Below are 24,700 nucleotides of genomic sequence, written 5' to 3' on the forward strand. Positions count from 1 at the left end.
GTTCATATCATCAACTGAAGATAAACTTCAATGCAGGCATTTTTTTTAAGCCATTATACAATCACATACAAATACATAGCCTACTATCGTATATCTATGGATGTAAACAGACATGTGTAAACATTTGCTATCATGCACACATATATACAGGCTACTTGACAAAGCTCACGTATCTTTCACAGGCCATAAGCGTGTAAGGGTGGAGACACTAGGATTGTGTTCCTTCATAAAATCAACATTTTCCTTATCTGATCTCCTTAAAAAAGTCCAACAGAAAGGCTTGCATGCCTCTGACAGACTAAACGCTCCCTAATCAGCTGCTTTATATGTTATAAAGCAAGGGTTGTTTTTACGTCAGTGTTATAAAATGGTTCTCATGAAGAATAAATATACATGCATGTGTTACCAGAGTTGCAGGCTCAGACAGCTTCAGTCCATTATGACTAACGAGGATAATTATTGTTAAATATATCATCAAAAAATAATTTCTCCATGTATGTTTGTACTAAATATAAATGTTTTTTGGCTGACACATGTTTTGTCCTGTCACAGGTAATGTGGAGTAATTTACTAAAGCTGTATATTTGAAACTGATATAATAATATGTTAAACAATAAATATAAATATAGAAATATAATTTCCTGTATTATGTGGGCTATGACATATAAACAGGTATGTAAGATACTAAGTATGTCCATGCAAACAACTCATAAAGTCAAGGGAATTGATCTCATTTCAACTTGAGGAACAACAAACAGGAATTTTCTTCAAAATGTACATTGTAAAGAAATTCTAAAGAAAATATACTAAAGCCACTCCATGCAGAAAAAATAACTTTTATCAGTGTTATTGGCGAGAGGTACTGATGAGCAAGAAAAGATCATTAAAATACATGAAAAATAAACAATCTGGAAAATTATGTCCCTAATGTTTAAACCAATCAATCAATTAAATAAATCAATGGTACACGGTTATCCTCTCATGTAGAAGAGTTTTAACATTTATTGCCACATAAACAGCAAAATATAAATTTGCAATAACCTTATGGTGGAATTCCTCTATATGAATAACAAGGAATAATGATGCAGAGGATGGCTTCTGTGTAAGTCCATGCAAACACAACTCACATAGTGAGGGGTGTAGATTTGCAACTGCAATTTTCTTTGCAATATTTAATGTGATACTTTCTCAAAAACGGTTGGATGTGCCCCATATAGCTTAATGCTGACACATTCATTCAAAAGAACTTTATTATCTTAATAATATTTGGGCATGTAGGCATATCTATTCATATAAAAAAAAGTAGGCCTAAAAATTATTGTCAATTTAAGCTGACTCTTGAATCTGTTAAATTAGTCATGTATGAAATAATTTCTCTGGCCAAATTAGTCATCTTGTAAATACAACTGAATGTCTCCAGGAAGATTGTGTCCTGTCTGCCAATCTGTAATCTCCTTAATTGTGTTTAGAAAACAACAAAGAAAAAAAGAAACGACATTTCCGTCCTTCCTTTCAAAGACGAGGAGAAACATGACAAGACGGCAGCACAACCAAATATATTTAGAACTTTGAATGCTGTCATGTAATACACTTCATTATACTTAAATACACCCGGTTGTGCCAACAAATGAATAATACTACTACTCATAAAAACAGCTACAACACGTGAGTTTATGATTAATTCAGCACTGAAATAAGCAACGGGAATTCTGTTCGCACGCCGTAAATTTGTACGATTAAAATAAATAGGCTTTTACTCTGCTGTGCTGGGGGAAATTACACTCTTTGAATTTCAGGAAATTCTATTCATTTCCATTTCCACCTCTCTCCAGGCTGTACCGCAATCTGAATCGCGTAGAACGGATAAAAAGAATAAGATTGTGCAATGCTGCTGGATTGCACGCAAAGAACAGAACAGAAACTTACAGTGACATGCAAGAAACAACAAAACATTGCGCTCATGCTCTGAAAATATTTAGAACATAGACATATTTTGTAGTGATATGAAATATCTGATATATAAATAGGCTATATCTTATATAAAATGTGACATCTTAAACAACGTGTCTTTTTTCCCCTCAATTCTGTCAACTTACAGTTTACAGATAATATTGAATGCGGCGTCCTGAAGGATTCAGATGGATGTATTTTGGTTAAAGCTTGCCCACATTATCACTAATCATGAGCCCGAGAGCATTAGGCCATTCATTTGCATTTTAATCAACTGAAAGAGGAGGTCTATTGACTCAGAGATCATTAACTAACATGTACCTGCATTGTTTAACATTGAGATTATCGTGTTGTTTCGATGGCTCCCAGATTTTTTACAGCTCGTTGTTCAAATTCTAATTAAAGCAGGGGTTCGAGCTGGATCAATTAATACCTGTATCGGACCAGGCAAATTTGAATACGAATGAAGTGTCACGGTTCGGCGAAACTCAGTACGGAGTGCGCCATTCGTAAGGTTGCTTGTCTTAAACGTTTGGTTCCATACATTAGGTTGTCCCGACCTATTTATTCTAAGGGTTGGGGTTAGGGCAAATAATTCCCGTTTTCATCTTTTAAGATTTTATTTCATAATTTTGAGCATTGAATTTCACGGAAGGGTAGCTGTTCACCACATAGCCTATATAGGTTACTTTTAATAAATAGCTAAATAATAAATTAGTCTCTAGATAATTTTGGACCACCAATCAAACCCAATTAATGATGTTTTAAATTGTAAGAAGTCTTGCCGAGGAAGGGGTTTGTGGCGCCCCCTTCAGCAGTCAAATGATACACTTAGAAATGATAAAAACTTGGAAATAAAGTTGGCATAAATTGTAAAGGGAGAAACATCCCAAAAAAAAAAAAAAAAAAAAAAAAAAACTCAATGCATATTCGGTATGCCACTTTCTTATGGTAAATTGTGTTGAAGTTTTAAACATTTGTGAATAAAAAAAGGAACGTGAAATGAAAATAGCTGGTTCAGTGTGTTTACATTTTAAACTACATTTTTTAAAAACGTTTCATTCTCCATGCTAATGCTTTTTCTAGTCTAGTCTTTCTAATATTTTATAACATGGCTGATATAAAAATAGTTTATAATTTAGTGAAATAAGGAGATGTGCTTAATTAAACGACGACAAAATAGTTGAATGTACTATGACAAATTGTTTAAATGTTGTGAAGGACAGCCAGAGCAAACACCTGATAGGCTACAACAGCATGACCAACGTCATGAGGACACGCCTACTCGATGTTCAATCCCTCCTTATAATGAGACAAGAAGATAGACAGTCAAGCATTAGAGACCCATCCTCGGTTTCGGACTGAATGAGAGTGAACAGTTATTGAGTTCCCTAACATTTGCAACATGGCACTTGCCGATGCGATGTTGCCTTCGATAAATACATTTTCAAGCAACCAGATTTTAGACGAAAAGCAGGCTGAAATTGTTCAGGTGAGTTCAGTTTTTCTTTTAAAGTTGGAAGGTATATTTAAAGTTTGTTTGTTGCACTGTTAATGGTTTTTATTGGGGGGGAAAAGCATGTAATGTTTAGTAATAATTGTTCCTAAACTGCCTTTTTTTTCTTTCCTTTTTTCTTTCTTTTTTTCTCAGGACTGGAAAATTGACCCCACTACAACCAGCTCAACAGGTGGGGACATGAGACCCCTCATCGAGGTGGAATTCAGCATAGTTGAATCGCCACCTCTGGCCAAAGACGAGGACGACCTTTCCAAATTTCTGGATCTAGAATTCATTCTATCCAACTCCGTCACGACTGAGAATGACAACAACTCGGCTCAGCAGCCGGCCGCATATTCTTTACCCGAGTCACCCGAAAGCTGCAGTACTGTCTACGACAGCGATGGCTGTCACCCGACGCCAAACGCCTATTGCGGCAACAACTTTAGCACACGTCCTTGCCACAGTCTGGTGGCAGAGTTGTTCACCCCGGACATGAATTATAACAGCGACTCCTCGCAAGAATATAACTCGAAAGGACCTTTAGACAGGCATGAGTACACTGAATTAAGGGTTCTAAACTCTCGAAACCCGACACACTTACCCAGTTCAAATAATATGGGATACAAAATAAAAACTGAACATCACGAGCAATCTTGCATGATGGTAAACGACTACGTGGGGCATTATTATGGACAAGAACCCCACCGCGTGCAACATCAGGCTTATGGGCACCACAGTATGCAACAAGATGTGTCTAGAGACATGTTAGGGAGGAAAGACTGCATCTTAACCGAGATGAACTCTCACCATCACATTAACATTGCACATCAACAACAGTTCATGAACAGCGCGCCCTTCCCACCGCAGTATGACCAGCATCAACATTATCACGGACATTACAGCGTGTTTAGCGAACCACTGCGAACAAATCACCCGGCCATGACAGGTGTGATGTTGACCCCACCATCTTCACCGCTCCTGGAATTTTTAAATCCAGAAGACAGCAAACCAAAACGAGGGCGTCGCTCGTGGGCACGAAAACGGACTGCAACGCACAGTTGCGAGTTCCCCGGCTGTGGGAAAACGTACACAAAAAGTTCCCATTTGAAAGCCCACATGCGGACACACACAGGTAAGCGGTGGAGGCTTTTTGTTTTACTTGTTGCTTTTGCTCAGTTAAAGTAACAAGGTCCAGATTTTACTCAATAAATAAACGTTTTCCTTTCCTGATCTGTTCACAGGTGAGAAACCTTACCACTGCAGTTGGGAAGGCTGTGGCTGGAAGTTCGCCAGGTCGGACGAGTTGACGCGTCACTACAGGAAACACACCGGACACAGGCCGTTTCAGTGCCACCTGTGCGAGAGAGCCTTCTCCCGCTCAGATCACCTGGCCCTGCATATGAAGAGGCATATGTAAAAAAAAAAAAAAAAAAAAAAAAAAGAAGAGACTATTAGAGGCTTTTATATTGTTAAGACAGTTCCTATTTTTGGATAGCAGTTATATGTGAATAGAAATGTAACTTATGACACTATTTAAGAGAAGGAGATACACGATCAATTAGAAGGTCAATCGTGCAGTACTTACCCAGATGTATAAAAACGGGGCAGGACCCATACATTTGTAATTATTTTTGTGTTGTTTTGTTTTTATCTCCATTTATACATTTGAATTCAGTCAGGGAATTGTTTTTTTTTTTTTTTTGTTTCTCTCTCTCTCTCGCTCTCCCATGGATTTGCAACAGAATTAAAAGCATTGTCATTTTTTGTACTCAGTCCTCATGTCTCATTTTGTGTAGTTTCTCATTTCAAATGCCATGTTATCATTTTGATCAAAGGATTTAAAACCAGATACTAGGGTACAAGACTTGCATTAGGCACAACTGTTTTCCTCCATAAAATGAAAGGAAGAAATTAAAAGACTTAAAGGAATATTCCTGGTTCAATGCAAGTTAAGCTCAATCAACAAATATTGTGGCATAAAGCTGGTTACCACAAAAATTATTATGTAATCTCGTCCCTCATTTTCTTAAAAAAATAAAAAATAAAAAAAAAGAAGAAGAAAAAAAAAGATTTAGAGTGAGGCACTTACAATGGAAGTGAATGGGGCCAATCTGAAAACGTTAAAATACACATTTCAAAAGTATAGACACAGGACATAAACAATATGCATGTTAACAATTTTAGTGTGATAAAGTCGCTTACCAACCTTTTCTGTGTAAAGTTATTTTAAATTTTACAAATTTGTTGCCATGATGACGTAACGCCGTAAACACTAAAACCTTAAAACGACCACAGAAACGAAGATTTAAACAACTTTACAGCAAATAACACATGAGTTTTAACAGAAGAATCAATGTAAGTGCTTTTATACAATTATAAGCTTCATATTTCTGTTTAAACTCTCCAATAATTGGCCCATGTAAGTGTCTCACTGTAACCTCGATTTGTGCTTTTTTTTAATTTATTTATTTTTATGAGGAACGAGTCGAAATTAATTTTTGTTTTACAACAGTATGCCACAAATGCTGCTGATTGAGCTTAACTTACATTGAACCCAGAATATTCCTTTACGGTAATGTGAAGCTAAATTAAGTAAGACAGCTTAATGGTAATTCAAGATAAAAGTTTTTGTCAAGATAAAGGAAATAAAAGAAAAAAGTTTTGATATGATCAATTGGGCTATCATCTGCATTGCAACTATAGCTTCTAAAATGAGCTTACTTGTAGAATACTTTGTTACTGTCACTACTAAATCTATCAGTAATTATATATAATAACATAATCATCTTTATTATCAGCAACACAAATATTCATCATAAATATTGTAAATAATATAACACGAGGCTGCTGCTCGCCTCGATAAGCTACAGTAGCCTTTGTCGCCCCCTCCTGTCTATAACAGGTACATGCAGAGGAACCACTGTAACTCATGGGTTTTCACATCAGACGAAGCTGACATGGGTTTCTAAGGCCGACGTGACATTTAGTTGTAAATTGTCCGTAAACAAAACAACAATATTTTACAAGATACACACGTGTTATCATTCGATAAAACAGTTATCCATATCTGCAACAAACGTTATTGTAGAGTCGTTCTTAGCTGGCAGGAAATCAAAACAACACCGTTGTCATTGTTCATGACAATTTTCTACACTCAGTCTTTAGACACTTAGCCTACATATGATCGAATATGCAAAGTATTACTTTCCATATTTAAGTTGAGAATTTTGTTATTTAATCTTATTATAATCTATTGTCAAAATCTAACAACAGTGTTATATGGGCGCAATGCAACAAGTACCTATTTCTACCACGAGATGACAGTCTCTCCTATGAAATGCATTCTGCTGCTACAACTCCACACATGGTAGAATACTAAGACAGATCTTCTTTTAAGTTTGTTATTTGTTCAGGGGCACTGACAAACGACGTAAGATTGTAAATGTCACCAAAAAAGAAAGAAGTCTACACAGCATTGATAAATCAAAGTAACGTTTGGTCAGAATAAAGTTAACACTTTTGCCAATGAAGAGATGCATGTGAAAATATAAGATCAAACCAAAGTTGCACCTTTGTGGGCCTTCATTCAAACTACTAATTAAAACTAATGAGTCAGTGATCCAAATATTGTTCTCAGCATGCAGAACTTTTGACCTTCATTGCCACCTGTACAGTAAAATAGAAATTGGCATGGTTGTGTTTTATACCAGTTCAACATACATCTTTATCTGACAGTGGTGCTCCTGGTGTAACCTTCATTTTAATAATTGCGTAACATATTATTTTACGCCAAAAACAATGCTTTGAGATGTACATTAACCACCTGGCAATCACCTTTGCCATGTTACCTTTATAATAATAACTGAATATTCAAAACGGTTATATTACTACTGAATAATCTAATTAATGATGCAGATAGGTTTTCAATGTATGTGTCATGTTTTAGAACTCCAAAGCCCTTCACAGTGGGCAATCATTTACAATTACCTCTGTTCTTGGCAGACACTTTCTTATCAAAGTAATCTGTAATAAAGCGCACAAATCATGTTAAATTGAAAATAAGCATACATGTAGCTGAGGATGCACAATGATTGATAAGCTAGGCCTTAAATACTAATAAGGATCCTATAAAACTACAAATACAATAAACATCACACAAATGAACAGCATATTGATATTTAAATTAAAATGCAGCCAGGGCACAGGGCACTTTTAGTACAATACAAGAGATGTGTCTTGATCAAAGAAATAAGTCTTGAGGTTTTGTTTGAACATGGTAGGCATGTGCAATGCAGAAATGTCCAACCAAGAAAAACAGGTTCTTGTGGTGTGAAGGGTAGAAGAAGTGGCTGCTGACGAGATCAGTGGATGAGAAAAGTTACCTGCAATATTTATACAGGATAGGCTTGATTTTCCTGATTGTGTCACCATTATAAAGGTTTCTACTGAAGCTAGCCTGATTCCGATTCAACTCTATGACTGAGGTGTTTATATTAATAAAGGACCAACAATACTGAGGGTTATTCTGAATGTTTGGACAAGGAACGGCTTTAATGAGCTATATCATGTATATCATGTGCATGTTCACACTGTATGTGCGGCATTAGAATGATTTAAGTTAAGGCTTTAGAGTAGCCTACATGAGGTACGGAAGCTGTAGGTTTTCACCACTAAGTAAACAAGATCTTTCCAACACATTTAAGACACTGGATTTCTTAAGACTTTAGCATCTCCCTGTATCATTAGAATATAAATAACATCTATGCATTATTACCATCGATGCTTGTGTTGTGTTTCGCTGTATTTTTGTACAATTAAAACAATCTATAACACTGTCTCCGATGTATTTAACGGGTCCTGTAGTTGTTCAACTGACCTCTAGGCTGCGCAATGGCGCGTGTGCAGTATGCATCCGCGTGTCGTCTTCCAGCATCTTTTACAGAATAAAAAGGTAACGAATGTGTGTCTGTCGTTAAATGTCCTCATTTCTCTCATGCTACTTTCATTCCACACTCATACATTGCGTTGGTTACGCTGGCTGCTGCTATGGAAAACAGCGACATGGCATTTTTGCCGCCACACCTCTCACTCCTTTGAACATCTATCACATTTGAATAGGTTCAAAAGGAAAATATTGATAATTTAAGGTAAAAGAGCGTAAGTAGACCCTCGCAGTTTTCTTATAATTTTAGCGTACAGCCTACCCGGTGTTACTAGCGGCCTTTATTAGCTACTAATCGTTGAATCGCAGGTCTATTGTCTGCCGGCAGAAACATGTATCACTCATGCCGCCACACACGTGCTCGGTATCACTACCGGTTTTAGTTAGTTACTATGGCTCATTCACATATGTTCATGTAATATTTTTAAGGTGATTTGACAGGAGTCTTTATCATTACTAAAACTATTGATTGGTTCTATTATTATTATTATTTCCGTGTTGGTCCTAAATATCTAAGGATGTTATTTAAGTAGTAATCTGTATTGGTTAATGCATGTTAGGCAACATACTGTTTGGCAGTTGCGAGGCTTGACACCATGCTTTGGCTTGTTATGAAGAGGTTTTGAAATGCCGTAATAACCTATCTGTGTGTAACTTCCACATTGTCTTCAAGTGTGGGAGGGTATCTGATGAAGTGGCGAAGCTACGTCTGAACCGCTTTTGCTTTGAATACCATACATTTAACAAAGAATGTAACGAGGAGGTCGTATTCAAAAATTACCAAATGCCGGTACGACACGCAGACCCTTCTAAATCAGTTGCATTGTCAGTGCCGCATTCAGTATTACATCAAGGACCAACCGATGGTAAGAGCACTAGCTATATAACACAGTAACCTTCTACTTCGGCATTTCTTTCCTAACATCTCTTAAGTTCACAAGGCCTAAAACATAATGTAAGTAATGAAAGATTAAATCAATCTGTTGTTGTTGTTTTGCAAACTTCGTCAGCCTAGTACTTGTGTTGACAGTCCACAAAAAGGACATGCTGATGCAACATAAAGATTGAGTGGAAAATGTCAGTCACTCTTCAGTTGTCTAAATATACAGTTGTTTGAGATGTAGGCTACTTTTTATTAGAGTCTGTAAAATGTATTCTTTGATTCACTACAAGTTTCATTTTAATAATTGGGTAGCCTATTATTTTACAACAACAAGCCATGCTTTGAATAATTTTTCAATGAAGGACCTGTTCATTTAAAAGTCAGAAGTCATAAATGCTGTCATCATGAGGTGACTTGATCACAGTGACTTGCAATGATTATTGACAGCTGCCGTTGTTAGACTCTTTCTCAAACAAAATGGTCAGAGAATGTTATTACCCATCTTTTGGTTTTCCTATGGCATGTTTCATTTACTCAAAGTGACATTTGAATGAAAAAAATACCTTTTCACAGTTCCACACTTTTATTAGATGGTTTTGAAGTCATAGGCATATGCCTAGAGTTACTCCAGTAATTTCTTTGGTTGAGTGAGGGTTGAATACTTTTTCAAACATTACTGTTAACTAGAGAAATAATATGAAACCTTTTATTGTAATGATTTAAATTGCATATGTTTCCAGTGTTTTTCAAGATAATGTAGATATTTAGTTATATAATGAAAACGTGTGATTATGCCGCACAATACGCTATATCTGTAATTTTGTCATAATCGGAAATGAGACTGCTATTTTAGAGGTAGAGGAATAGGTGAGATTGTTGGAATGATTTGCTATTTCAGGCTCTTATGAAATACTGACCAGTTTGGTTGGTCTGGTATGTTCTACAAGAAAAAAAAAAGAAGAAAAAACTAAAATCATTGTTTTGAAATATAATCCATGTCTTAAATTTTGTTGATCAAAATAGTATATATTTTTTATCTGAACTCTACTGTACTTTCAGCCAACATCATACATGCCTTTGTGTCATATTTTGGTTATATAATTTTACAGATTTTTATTATTAAAATAAGACTATTTTAAACATCTGTATTATATACTAACCATTATTGAAGATTTAGTTGGCATGGAATTTATGTTGCTCATTTGAAAATAAATGAACCTATAGGAGCTTAATTGCAAGATGTGATGGGGCAACACACTCTCACGGCAAAATCGGCAGGATTCGTGGACTTTTCTAAATTTGGCTAATTCGTATGATATCGTGTGACTGCACTCGTTTGAATTCCTACGACTTTCACTACAGCCAATGACGTTGCTGGACATCGTTTCCATCTAATACGCGACAACTACTTGCCTCTGTCACACACAACAGCTTCCTATCATGTTTACACACTCTACTGATTGGTTAAGTTTAGATAAGGGGCTTGGGTTAGGGCATAATATTAATAAGTATGTCCTTAACGCCTCGTGTGCGGAACTCGCACTTCCGCATTAGACATCCGGGAATTTGCACGTGATAAAGTCGTACGAGTTTATGAGAACAACATCGTGCGAGACCATACGAAATAGCCAACTCGTAAATGATGTACGACTTTTCATGAGATCGGGTTGAATGGGTTGATCCAACCACTCTGGGCTGTTTTGGCTGAATCTGTTTTCTAGTGCAGACAATACGTGGGGTGCGTCTCAATCAGCTCCTTAGTTCAGTAGTCAGGGTACTGATCAGGGGGTCGGCCATTTTCATTACCAGTGCACTGAAACATTAGATCTCTAAAAATTCCCAGAATGCACCGTAAAAACCAGGGAGCATTGTTGCTCACTATGTTCCCTTACTTGAAATGCTGTCATGTATTCTGAAGTCTGTCAAGTCATTAGAAGACGAGCACAAGTATAAAACTATACAAAATCTTATTTTATCTTTGAAAGAGATGTTGTTTTGAATGTCTTCTATCCATAGTGACCATGAAAGGAAAACAATCTTTTAAATGTTATTGTTAGAAGACTTAAAAATACACTCCTTTCTTTATGTAATTTAGCTTTCAAAATAACACTGTACATTTGAATAGCTACAACAAAAATGCACAACAGTGTCATTTATACAGCGATGTTGTTGATTAATATCGGCTATGTTTTAATGCGCAAGCACGTAATTGTGTCACAAGTGATTGAGTCATAAGTGTCCCAATATTCAGTGGATGAACACCCTTGCCAGTGCCCAAATTTGTGGTCATGATAAACTGATTCACGAAATAGGGAGCTGATTGAGATGCACCGTGTGGTCTGTAATCTGCCATTAGGGTCTAATTAAAGATAAAGTTTGTCATTTCTGCACCACTAGGGTCACGCTACAGGTGTTTTCCTTACTACCATTGTTTAGACAAACAGATTTTCCCATCTCAGTCTCATGCAATTGGTTGAGCAAATGTTGCTGTGTTGGGCTGGTCAGGATTCTTGAACAAACAGAGCAATGTTTTCATTGTGCCACAGTGTTAACGCTTCTTTGGGAAAATCAGCCTTCAAATGGCATGCTGTAGTTGACTTGACATTAAGCTGGGTTAGGAGAAGCTATTTTAACATGGAAAAATTACATACATCACCTTTAAGCAAAATTTTGCAGATATTTCGCAAAGATGCAATAATAGTGAATGGAGACTGTGGCTTTCACTCCCTAATAATCTGCATAACATCACCTTTTGTGTTCTACCCAAGAAAGTGAGTCATATGGGTGTGAGTAAATGATGGCAACATTTACATTTGTGAGTGAACTATCCAATAAAAAAATATTTCAAAACTTCATTTCATGGAGATTATAATACCACAACTTAATATTTTCATATGAATATATAGATATGTTTTTAATTGTTGTAAATGTGCAGTATAGGGATTAAAGATGGCAAAGTAGGCTGGATTTTTTCCAAAGGTCTGTCAAAAAATGTTATGGCCAGTGGGCTTCAAAAGCCACACATCTTTTCAAAGAAAACCAGGATGCAGTTATCATAAGGACATTAATGATACACTCTCATAATGATTTTTGCATTACTGTCATGAAGAGTACAGCCCCTATAAAAGTTTATGTGAACATAGTCTTTTTTTGTTTTTTTTTCTCATAATTATTGGTGCTCACATCCACAGACATTTTCATCAGACCGAAAATCAAAACATTGAATTTCCTGGCTAGACAGACTGTCCACCATTTGTCCACAATGTAAAGTGGATGGGATTAAATGGTTATGTGAACAATATTTCCTTGCTGGTTAATTGGAAATGGGGAATGTTGTTGTCATAATTCTGTACAAAGCTGTCATGCATGAGCTTTCAAATTCAAGAGGAAACAGTGTTAAGGTCTTTTCATACTGAATGCATTTTTGTCATTCTGCATTGTTTTTTAATAGCGTTTTATGCAAGCATGTGCTAGACCAGGGGATTTCAAACTTTTTGATGCTAAGGTCCCCCAAATATGATGATGCTTTTGCCAGGTACCCACTTTCTAAGATAAATAGGCAGCTAGAAATGTTAATGTATAAAAAGACCCATTTTACTGTGAGAATAATAGTAGTAGTAACCATGATATTATAAATAAAACATGTAACTAAATCCTAAACATATCAATACCATTAAAATATTATCTGGAAAACTTTTGCTTTGTGTTAAATTGACAGTGTATCTTTCATAGACTAAAATAATCTTGATTAATCTCATGATGTCATAAATCTTTAGTAAGTATGAAACAGTAATAATGTACAAAAATAATTACACAATTAAAACAGTAACTTTGCCCTAAACAGTGCATTTTGTATCATTATCAAAACCCTTGCGCAAGATTGATGTCTTTGACTAATTTTTTCAGGGTCTTGCACATGAGTGCTGTGTTATAACTCAAGAACATGTTCTGTCCGAATGGTCCCTTAAGAATCAAGAATGCTTCATATAAACCTATAATTGTTTTTCAGAAATGCTCTGGACCAGACCTGGCAAGTTCTTATGAACTTTGAGGTCCAGTTTTTAGTAATTATCTAACTTGTTGTGGACAACTAGCCTATACCAGTGATTCCCAACCCCAGGGGGTACGTAAGCAGGTTCCAAGGGTTACGTGAAAAGAATTGGATTTTGCTATGTTGAACCTAACAAAATCACATGCATGCATAGTTGAATTACAGACCGGGCCAGTGGGGCCAGTACCCAGGGGCCCTTGACAATGTCTTGCAGCCATCAGCTTTGGAAACAAATGTTTATATACGCTTAAATATATATGGGCCCCACAGCCTATACAAGGCCCCTACAATAGGGCCTGGTAACTATGAGGGCCCCAAATCCTCTTATCCACATTATTTAGTAACGCGAAAGTAAGCAAGCGGTTGTATTTCCGGTAAATGTGACAAAGTTCAATTGTCATTAGCCGCAATGTAAATAATTAGAAAGATAATAATGACAGATTTTAGTTGTGTGGGCTTATAAACTATCACACAACCACATGATGTACAGCAGATGAATATGCTAATGTAGGATCATTTTCTAACATCAGAATTTAGATTAAAGCTACACTATGCAACTTTTGGCCCTCTAGCGGTTGAAGAATAAAACTGCAAGTTATTTGCGGAGGAACACTTTAGGTCAGTTGTGATTAGGCACTGCTCTTCTGGCAGATGAATCTCATGGTTTGATGCGGAGATGACCTGCAGAGCGGAGTCACGACGAGCTGTTTTCGTGTTGATATTATGTTATTTGTTTAAAAATGTATAAACAATATATTACTTTAAAGAAGATAAACAACACTCTTAATTATATTTTAATATGATTATTAAAGCATTTTATTCACTACGCAATACACAAATGTTTGTATTGTATTACACATCATATTAAGAGGTGGAACTCGTGAAGTGGCTGGTATGAGTCCAATTGAAGACACTCTATTTATATATTACAATCTACAGCCTAAGTGCACAATACAAGTGAACTGTAATACTACAATAGTAGGTCTATGCACTACAAACAATAAAAGGCTGTAATATAAAAACACAAAACAAAGATTTAATAATGATATACTTTATTGAACATGAAAATAATATGCAGAAATATGCAATATAACAGTTACACTAATACATTTTCAATCATTTTTTAGGAAGTTACAACAGAGAGATGGGTACATGCTAAACATATTAATAAACATTACTGTTCTATGAAATCGTTACATTATAGACAACTTGAGATGAGCATAAATTCATGGGGAACCACCTTGTACCTGTAGTGGCTTTGTAGGTGTTACACCTGTGGCGCCTGCTACCTCTCCTGTACCCCATCAGAGGTCACCATCCCCTGAGTATTAACATCTCACGAACTACATTTCCCATAATCCTCTGCTCAGACTGATTACTCTCACACTTGTTTCACATTAACTCTGGTTATTTAAGCTCCCTGTTTTCTCCTATTCAGTGTGAAGTCTTGTTTTGCCTTGTCAACATTTCTGAGCATTATTTGCCCATCCTGTTTTCACTGTGTTTTGACTCCTGCCTGTTTCTCGTATTTCCCAGCCTACTTATGAGTTTTGTGGATTTATTGCCTGTTTACTGGATTACCCTTCGGAATAACTTGGTTTGCCTTTCTGGACTGTTTGCCTGTGTACTGAACCACTGCCTGCCTTTTTCTCTGTTGTTTTTGTTACTTTGTTTTACTATTTATACTATTATTAAAACTGCATATGGATCTTAACACTCCTGCCTCAGCATCCTCTCTACAGAAGACTTCGCCAAACTTAGATCCAGCAGCTTTCCAACAGTTACACAAGCTTGTTTCAGTGCAAGCAGCCATGCTTAACAATCACCATCAGCAGCTCACCTCAATCACAGAAGAACTCTTTAAATCTGTGCATCCAAACCTGCAAGTATCTCCGAAGGGGGTTTCCACTAACAACTCTGCCTGCAGCACCACACACTCTGCAACTGTTGTTTATCCTCGAAGTTTGATGGATCACCCAGTAAGTGTCGAGGTTTTCTCTTACAGTGTGAGCTTTTTCTGTCTCAACTACCTCAAATGTATCCCAATGAAGAAGCTCGTGTATCCATTGTATCATTGCTGTCAGGAAAAGCATTAGACTGGGCTACGGCAATTTGGAGTCATGAAGACCTTTTAAAGGGTTCCTTGTCTCACTTCCTAGCTTGTTTATGGGAGTTTGAGCATTCTGAGGGTGGGAAGGACCTGGAAGAACTTTTGAGTTTAAAATTGGGGAAGAAGTCTGTTGCTGAATCTCTCTGCACGTTAGCAGTGCAAACTGTGTGGGTGGAGGACACTTTGAAGCTGTTGTTCCATCAGGGGTTAAATCCTGATCTTCAGTCTGAGCTAGCATGTTGTGATGCGGGGAGATCTCGTGATGAATTCATCAAACTAGCCATTCGACTGGATAATCTGATCAAAGCCTGTCATCCAGTCAATTCTCTACAGTCACGTCACTCTGACATTGCTGCAACCAGTCATCATGAGCCCATGCAAGTTGGTCTTCTCTCTCTCTCTCTCTCTCTCCCTCCCTCCTCCGAGGAACGACAGTACCGTCTCGGAGATTATGTATCTACTGTGGACAGTCGGGACATTTACTGGCTGCCTGCCCAACTCATGAGTTCAGAACTTCCAAATGTAATTCTTATTGAATAGTTTGAACTTTTCATGTTCAAAACATTGAACATCAATTGTCTGCCATTTTGGATTCGTGGGCTGCAGGTAACTCCATTGACCTGGCTCTTGCCACGAGTCTTAACATGTCTTTTTGTCCCATGTGTCCCTCCTTTACATGTCTCGGCACTAGACGGATGACCCCTGGGCTCTGGCAAGATTCAACAAATCACCCAACCCATTCATCTTCAAGTTTGCCTCTTTCATCATGAGGCAATTCAGTTTCGTCACTCACTGTCCTAAGAAACGGATTGTTCTTGGCCTGCCGTGGCTGAGATGTCACAACCCTGAGATCTCCTGGAGAGATGGACAAATCACTCATTGGAGTGCTTCCTGTTTCTAGTCTTGCCTCAACCTTCCTGAACCCATCTCTCTCCCTCCTGTAAGCACCACGACGATCCTCCCTGAAAAGGAGCGTTTGATCCTACCACATTGTTATTCGGATCTCCAGGAGGCATTCAGCAAAGCCAAGGCTACTCGGCTTCCTCCTCCCCGTTCCTGTGACTTGTGCCATTGACCTTCTGCCAGGTTCCTTTCCTCCACGCGGACGGATATACCCCTTATCTGAACCTGAGACTAAAGCCATGGAGTACATTTTGGAATCTCTTGAAAAAGGATTCATTTGACCATCCACTTCTGCTGCTGCTTTGTAGGAAAGAAAGATGGGGTGTCTTCATCCATGCATTGACTATTAAGGCCTGAACTCAGTCACCATCAAATATCGCTATCCTATACCTCTGGTACCAGCAGCGTTAGAGCAGTTACGAGATGCCAAGATCTACACCAAACTGGATCTTTGTAATGCCTACAATTTAATCCACATCTGGGAGGGGGATGAATGGAAGACTGCCTTTTCTATATACACTGGCCACTACGAATACCAGGTAATGCCTTTCAGACTTTCCAATAGTCCATCTGTCTTCCAAACCTTTGAAAATGACATTTCATGATTTCATTGGCAAATGGGTTATGTGTGTGTGGATGACATTCTTATATACTCTTCTTCCCTCGAGCATGTTCAACACAGAGAGGTGTTCAACCGCCTCATCCTACATCAACTGTATGCCAAGATAGAGAAATGTGAGTTTCATCAGCCTACCATCTCTTTTCTGGGATATGTCATCTCTCCCGTGGGGGTCACCATGGACTCTTCCAAGGTTCAAGCTGTGCTGCAGTGGCCACTACTGGTTTTGCCAACTTCTACAGATTTCATACAAGGTTTCAGCTCAGTGGCTGCCCCACTCACCTCCATTGCTCTGTGGTAAAGCCCAGAAACTTAACTGGACACCTCCTGCTCAAGCCTTCGATAACCTCAAATGTCACTTCACTACTGCCCCCATTCTCCATCCATACCCCACTCGACCCTTCATGCTGGAAGTGTATGCCTCTGACTCAGGAGTTGGTGCGGTACTCCCAATGACAAGGATCTCCCACCAAACTTCATCCCTGTGCCTTCTACTCGCGCAAGTTATCTGCTGCGGAGAGAAACTACGATGTCGGCAACCAAGAAATTTTAGCCATGAAGGTGGCTTTCGAGGAGTGGAGACATTGGCGGAGACTAGAGGGAGCTCGTCATCCTTTTTCTGGTAATCGCGGATCATGGCAACCTGGAATACATTCAGTCTGCTAAACGCTTAAATTCTCGTCAGGCTCTTTCACCGTCACCTTTCGACCTGGCTCCAAGAACACCAAAGCCGACGCCCTGTCTTGCATTTATGGGTCCACTACTGGCAACAACCCTGTGACTTCCATTATCCCACCTACACTCATTGTCGCTCCCGTACAATGGGACATAATGGCAGACATCACCTAAGCTCAGAACAAAGCACCTATTCCCGCTTATCTCCAGATAAGGTCTTTGTCAACCAGCACGACTGGAGCCATTTCCTGCCCTGGGCAGAATATGCTCGGAACTATGTTCAAACCAGCTACAGGAACCATGCCTTTCAACTGCATCCTAGGTTTTCAACCCCCAGTCTTTCCCTGGTCCAGGGAGCCATCTGATGTACTTTCAGTTGATGACTGGATGTAGCACAGCAAGGCTAAGATCAAGCTCACGTCCACTTACAGCATGCCATTCGCCAACAGAGTGAACGGGCCAATCTCCATCGGCGCCCTTGCCCTAACTATGCTCCTGGACAATGGGTTTGGCTATCTACCCGAGATCTTCATCTGCGACTCCCGTGCAAGAATTTTAAGTCCCAGGTATGTTGGTCCTTTCAAGATTCTTTGTCAAATCCTGTATCATTCAAACCTCAGCTCCCTGCTAATTACCATGTTTCCCCCACCTTTCATTTTTTCCTGCTCAAACCCGAGACTCCTCAGAGAGGAGGGCCTGCAAGAACCCCTGAGACCCCCTTCCATTCCTCATTGATGGAGGGGAAATTTTTCGGGTACACAAGCTCCTAGACTCTCGACGCCGGGGTCGGATGCTTCAATACCTGGTTGACTGGGAGGGCTATGGCCCTGAGGAGCATTCCTGGATTAACTCGGAGGACATTCTAGACCCTGCTCATCACTGAATTCTACCACAGTTTTCCTAATCGTCCCACTCCCAGAGGTCGAGGTACACCCTGACGCAGACAACCTCATGTCAAGAGCTGTTCGCGCATGGGGGGGGGGGCTCTGTTACACCTGCGCCGCCTGCTACCTCTCCTGTACGCCGTCAGAGGTAGTATTAACATCTCACTAACTACATTTCCCATAATCCTCTCCTCTAGTGAGACTGATTACACTCACACTTGTTTCACATTAACTCTGGTTATTTAAGTCCCCTGTTTTCTCGCATTCGGTGTGAAGTCTTGTTTTGCCTTGTCAATATTTCTGAGCATTATTTACCCATCCTGTGTTTTGACTCCTGCCTGTTTCTTGTATTTCCCAGCCTGTTTGAGTTTTGTGGGTTTACTGGATTACCCTTCTGCCTATCGGATTTACTTGGTTTGCCTTTCTGGACTGTTTGCCTGTGTACCAAACCACTGCCTGCCTTTTTTTTTTTTTTTTTTTTTTTTTTTTTTGTTACTTTATACTGTTAAAACTGCATATGGATCTTAACACTCCTGCCTCAGCGTCCTCGCTACAGTAGGTCTGTTTAAACATCTGCTAAAAGGACAAAATGGCAAGTGTCCGTACACAGATTTATTGCTCAAATACTTTATCGGCTTACACTTGCTTGCAACGTTTAGACCATTAGGTCTTTATCAGGCTCAAAAAATAAAAGAAACTATGCTAAAAGGACAATATAAAGTGACTACAGTGCAATTCTGCGACTGAGGTAAAAGAGAATTTGCCTGAAAACAGCAGCAGAAATATTTAGTCACACAATTAGGGAATTTCAAAACTGCAGCAATGTTATAAAAGACTCGGAAGTCATGAATATTTGTAAACCTGTAACAACTTCACTGAAACCCCCAACCCCCCCCCCCGGAAACTTAAATACATGCGATCAGTACACGAGTAACGTTCGATTCTTTAATGCATGACAAACAATATAAGCTTCAACAACCCTACCAGAAAACATATTCAAGTGGATATGACAAACATGCATTGACAAATGCCACAGATTTCACACCAAATCCGACCTGACAGTTCAAATTCCCCTCAAAATAAAAATCATCATTGTAGGCTTAATTTAGTGAATCGGTAAGGCAGGGACATGGTTTTGATCATGGATTTTTTTTATTTTGTAGTCACTCAGTGAACTTCTGTTAATTGTAACCAAAACAATCTTACATAGTGAAGCTTTAAGAGTAAGTAGAACATTCGCTGTGTTGTATTAAGAGATTAGAAAATCTGCTGCTTTAACAAGTGACAATGCAGTATTCTCATGTCTCCATGTAAATCTCCATTCATACACTCACCGACCACTTTATTAGGAACACCTGTACATCCACTTATTCATGCTGTTATTTATTTTTATTTAATAATCGGCCAATTGTGTGGCAGTGCAATGCATAAAATCAGGCAGGTACAGGTCAGGAGCTTCAGTTAATGTTCATCAACCATCAGAATGGGGAGAAAATGTAATATCAGTGATTTTGCTGATTCTGATGGTTGAGGTGAACATTAACTGAAGCTCCTGACCTGTATTTTATGCATTGCACTGCCACAATTGGCAGATTGCAAAATCGCATGAATAAGTACAGGTGGTCCTAATAAAGTGCTCAAATGTATGTACCTACCTACATAACCTCTGATGCCTTTTATTTCCAAAGTTGATATTTCATAAGCCACGCTGAATGAGATCTGTGTCTCTTTACTATACAGGTAAGAGTGTTTTGACTAGAGATGAAGCTGTGGACTGTCCTTCTCATTACCTCTCATTCATTGATAGTTGTCCTCTACTTCATCTGCCTGTGCAACAGTGTGTGAAATGATGGCAAATTGTAAAACTGTATGTGCCCAACCAGTATGTTTATGAAAATATAATAATGACATACAGTATGTATATTAGCAGCCTACAATATAAAACGGGGACTAAAAACAAAGTGTTTCATTTCTGTTTGTTCTGAGCAAGAACTTTTTTTTTTTCTTTCTGGTTCAAAAGTTCTGCAGCCTCCTTTCCAAAGGGTTTCCAGTTAGAACAAAATAAGAGTGGTTAATAACGTTCTTTTTAAAATCGCAGTACTCTGCTTTAAGGGGTGGGTAAAATACAAATTGCAGTGTTGCCAGAACTCTCAAGTGAAACAAACAACCTGGTCTTGAAAAATAAGCTCAAAGTCACTTGCCTCACCAAAATTATTTCTGGTGTGGTGGATTCATCAGCAGAGAAATCATAAGCATACATTTAATTAACAGTTAAGTATCATTTTTATTACAGAGTTGCTTTTGATCAAAACCCAGCAGCATCAAATCTGTATTGCATCATGTTTGGCAATTCAGTGAGGACTTGGAAACAACTGAGAAATATAGTTGTTAAAAAGGTCTTCATTCTCAGAATGTGACATACACAATGGGCAGTTAGGCAAATAAATGTGTGGTGCAGCATTTTCTATCAGGACAAAAGCAAATGTTGGAAAATTTTTTTTTTTTTTTTTTTTTTTTTTCTGGCATCATGAAGTGGTCACTATGCTAAACATTTTGGCCTTTGGTTTAATGAGAACTAAATTGACTGGTTATAAGCAGTTACCAGCATTTTAAAAATAACATTTTCACTCTGGAACAATTGCAAATCGCATTGTTCTGTTTTTCGGTTAAGATCTGCTAAAAATTTAGTTTTCAGTTTCCATTTTCATTCCTTGAACTGAACTGTTTTTAGTCCCTGATATAAAGTAGCGTTATGTAGTATTTTTGTATTGCTCTAATAGGTAGATAGTGGCTTGTACCGGAAGAGGTCACTGAGAAATAAGGTGGATAGGACCCTTTTGCCTCTCTGTTTCTGTCAGCTTTGAAAATACTGAAATATAATTTAAGATATTTTTAAAGTGTGAACTGATACATGTACAGTGTTTTTGACATGTATGTGCAGCCTGTTCTGTCATTATAAAGATGATCTGATTGTTCTACATTAGTCTATAATGTCATAATCTTACTATAACCTCTTAAAGAATAAAGAGAAAATAATACAAGTTCTCTTTTTTTTTTTTTTTTTTTTTTTTTTTTTTCCAAACAGTGTTTTAGTGTGCAAAAAAAGCATATGATAAAATATTTGGAACCTCTGAAAATCCCAGTGAATTCTCTAAAGATACACCAAGATTTACTACTGTTGCAAGTTTGAGTTTAGAGAAACTTAAAGTCCTATATAAAAATGAATGGCTATGTCTCGGGAGGATACTGACCACAAAAACAGCAAAATACACTTTTTTTTTTTTTTTTTTTTTTAAATGTTCTGACATTTTGATGTCAGAGTTTTGTCAGGGGTTATTCTTTGTTTGAACAATAGTTTATCATACTATTGTTATAATTGCATGTTTGTCCTACATTACAAAAAAATAACTTGTTGTTGGGAAAAATAAGATTAATATTTAAGTGTGTGTGGTACAAAACCCAGTGATGTCAGTTTAAGTCAACACAATATTTAGAAAACTATACCAACCAACTGGCTCAACTGGATGTAAAATTCCAAAATTGTTTTTTATGGTGAATGCCACACTCCTAGACACACCAAGCTACTGTCAAAAGCAAAATAGCTATTCCCAAATCAAGCAAAAACAAAGCATCCCTAACTAATCTGAGTAACAGTATATTACAATAAACAGTCTGTGAGAACACAAAGGCAATGACTAGTAGCTAAATTTAAAGGTTTATGCCAATGTTGTGTTTCTCCTTTTGGTCTGGATAGGCATGATTACAATTGATCATCTGCGGCAGCATGATACAATATGCTGCTGCTCCTCAGCTCCACCCAACAGAGATAACACAAAGCAGCTCCTAAACATTGCAATGCCTCCCATTACAGTGAACTTTACCTAATGTTTATGAGTACAAATGCTGCATTTCTCTGTTTATATTCAGAGATTTCCCATGAAAAGGCTTCCATTACTGACACTGAGGTATTATATGCAGATACTTTATAGCAAACAACTTACTCTCTCTCTACACAACCGTTCACAATAAAGAACTTACTCATTCTTTATTTTTTATTTTTTTCACATTTTAGAATAATAGTGAAGTCATCACAACTATGGAATAATAAAAATGGGAATTATGTTGTGACTAAACAAAATCCAAAATAAATCAAAACTGTGTTATATTTTAGCATCTTCAAAGTGGCCACCCTTTGTCTAGATTTTGCAGAAATGTACTCCTGGCATTTTCTCAACCAACTTCTTGAGGTATCACCCTGGGATGCTTTTTAAACAGTATTGAAGGAGTTCCCATCTATATTTGGCACTTAGTGGCTGCTTTTCTTTATTATTTGGTCCAAGTCATCCATTTCAAAAACTTTATTTTTATTTTTTTAATAAAATTTTAGATTTGTAATTAAATATATTATGTTGACACAATTATATTTTTGTTTACAAAACTAATTTCAAACCTTTAAGCATACGCCTTCAGATCAAAAGGTTTTTAAGATCATGAGAAACTTTCAGGCAAGTGACCCCAAACTTTTGAACGGTAGTGTAAATTCAATAAGATAACAACTTTGCGCAATGTTCTGGCAAATGTTCAACTCTGTTCAATCCATCAATCTAAAGCACGCAGTCCTGCAAATATTCTTCTGGACTCTAAACATATAGCCGTAAGTACCCCCACAGCACCATCAGTAAGGCTGAAGTACCCCTTCATCAACACAAAACAAAAGATGAGTACCAAAGACTGTATCATTTAACATTATCTTTAATATTGATTATTATGAATGATTATAATCAATTATATTTCAGGTATATTTTAGTTATAATGACCATTTTGCTTACATATGAAAGAAATGGTCTCTTACATTATGAAATATTAATTCTAAAATGTTTATTTTTTCATAAGTTTTTCATAATTGTGGTCACATTTTAGATTTTTAATAATGTATGAATTCCATGTATTCTGTCATCCATATGTCTTGGAATTGCATATATTATATTGCATATATCTGTTTTATTTCTTGTATATTGTTTACATGCACGATTTGTGCTATATACATTGATAGAACAAGTGCTAAAAAGGCACTGTCTCTTTAAGACTACTGACGGCAGTTCAGCAAGTGAGTACATTTTAATACATATCGATGTAAACTCAATGTAAATACTTACAAATTTTGCATAATAAATAAAAACAAACAAGCATGTAGCAAAGCATGTGTTATAAATGTGAAAATATTTAAAGAGGCAATCATACATAATAAAATATTTTAATTTCATCAAAAACTTGAAATATTGAAGAATTAAACAAATAGGCTCCTACAGCATCTATGCATGGGTTTGGTGAAACCCAAAGCCCTGTTCCATAAACCTAATGTTAACCAAGTAGTAGTATTGGTATAAATCATTAATAATTATTTTCCATCACCCACTAAAGTAAATCATGCAGGTCACATTCGAACAGCTAAGATACAATGCACTTTTTTCATAATACAAACACGTAATTGTTAGATATTGAATTCTATTTACATTTTTATGTTCCAATCTTGTGAATATTTTGGGGTACAAACGTGTAGCTGACATGAAATTTCAAACAGTGACAGCGTGTATCATTATTATACATGTATTTGCAGTTTCATGCAATTAGCAATTCTAGCTAATTGAAATTGCGAGAATACAGACTTTTTTTTATTTTATTTTTTTTTTTTACATTTTTAAAAAGTTAAAGTGTGATTAAAACTTCAAGTTTTTAAAACAATTACACATTTTCAGACAAGGCTTTGTCAAGCCAACCTTAGATTGTTTGACAAACATATCTAGTTTAATTTTTTTATTTTTTTATTTTTTTATTATTTTTTATCTAGGGCAAACTTGCAGTTAACAATGAATGGTATAATAAACTATTTTGTTTGATAGCACCTTTCATACAAAGAATAAGCTTAACCCTGTAAACCCTGACATATAAAATTATAAATTTTTAAAATGGAGCTGTTTTCCAAACTTTAGACAAAATAAAAAATTGTGATTTTTTTTTATTTATTGTTATGTGTATATATAATATTTGATACATCAGGTTTTAAAGGTCATTATCCTACTGAGACCTAGCAATTCATTTTTATAAAGGACTTTTGTTGTTTAAGTTTCTCTTTGTTTAAACTTGCCACAGTAGAAAATCTTGGTGTAATTTAAGAGGACTCA

At 37.1% G+C, this 24,700-nt stretch overlaps 2 protein-coding genes across 4 annotated transcripts in view; both read left to right on the top strand.

Moving 5' to 3' along the window:
* The first annotated feature begins 3,278 nt into the window (after nt 1-3,278).
* Nucleotides 3,279-5,286, top strand: klf17 (Kruppel-like factor 17). The gene is made up of 3 exons (XM_051699981.1): nt 3,279-3,442; nt 3,602-4,583; nt 4,693-5,286. Exons 1-3 carry the CDS (start codon nt 3,356-3,358, stop codon nt 4,866-4,868), a joined length of 1,245 nt encoding a protein of 414 aa, XP_051555941.1. The 5' UTR covers nt 3,279-3,355; the 3' UTR covers nt 4,869-5,286.
* Nucleotides 5,287-8,338: 3,052 nt separating this feature from the next.
* Nucleotides 8,339-24,700, top strand: part of slc6a9 (solute carrier family 6 member 9) — a 101,704-nt gene continuing 85,342 nt past the window's right edge. For 2 of the 3 annotated variants that reach the window (XM_051699951.1, XM_051699957.1), the window contains exon 1: nt 9,078-9,259. Coding sequence is in view for 1 of the 3 variants with exons in the window: in XM_051699957.1 (XP_051555917.1) it covers nt 9,257-9,259 (3 nt within the window). In the remaining 2 variants the exon portion in view is untranslated. Of the gene's footprint in view, nt 8,403-9,077; nt 9,260-24,700 lie in introns of those variants that run through there. The other variant, XM_051699953.1, reaches the window with a different exon arrangement.

The sequence above is a fragment of the Myxocyprinus asiaticus genome, chromosome 6 (genome assembly GCF_019703515.2).
Source record: "Myxocyprinus asiaticus isolate MX2 ecotype Aquarium Trade chromosome 6, UBuf_Myxa_2, whole genome shotgun sequence".
Lineage (NCBI taxonomy): Eukaryota > Metazoa > Chordata > Actinopteri > Cypriniformes > Catostomidae > Myxocyprinus > Myxocyprinus asiaticus.

Bases quoted from the DNA above. Each gene is read 5' to 3' on its own strand.
- klf17 (XM_051699981.1), top strand. From the start codon at position 3,356: ATGGCACTTGCCGATGCGATGTTGCCTTCGATAAATACATTTTCAAGC. The intron at 3,443-3,601 runs GTGAGTTCAGTT...TTTTTTTCTCAG, and splicing joins AGCAGGCTGAAATTGTTCAG to GACTGGAAAATTGACCCCAC. The intron at 4,584-4,692 runs GTAAGCGGTGGA...ATCTGTTCACAG, and splicing joins CCACATGCGGACACACACAG to GTGAGAAACCTTACCACTGC.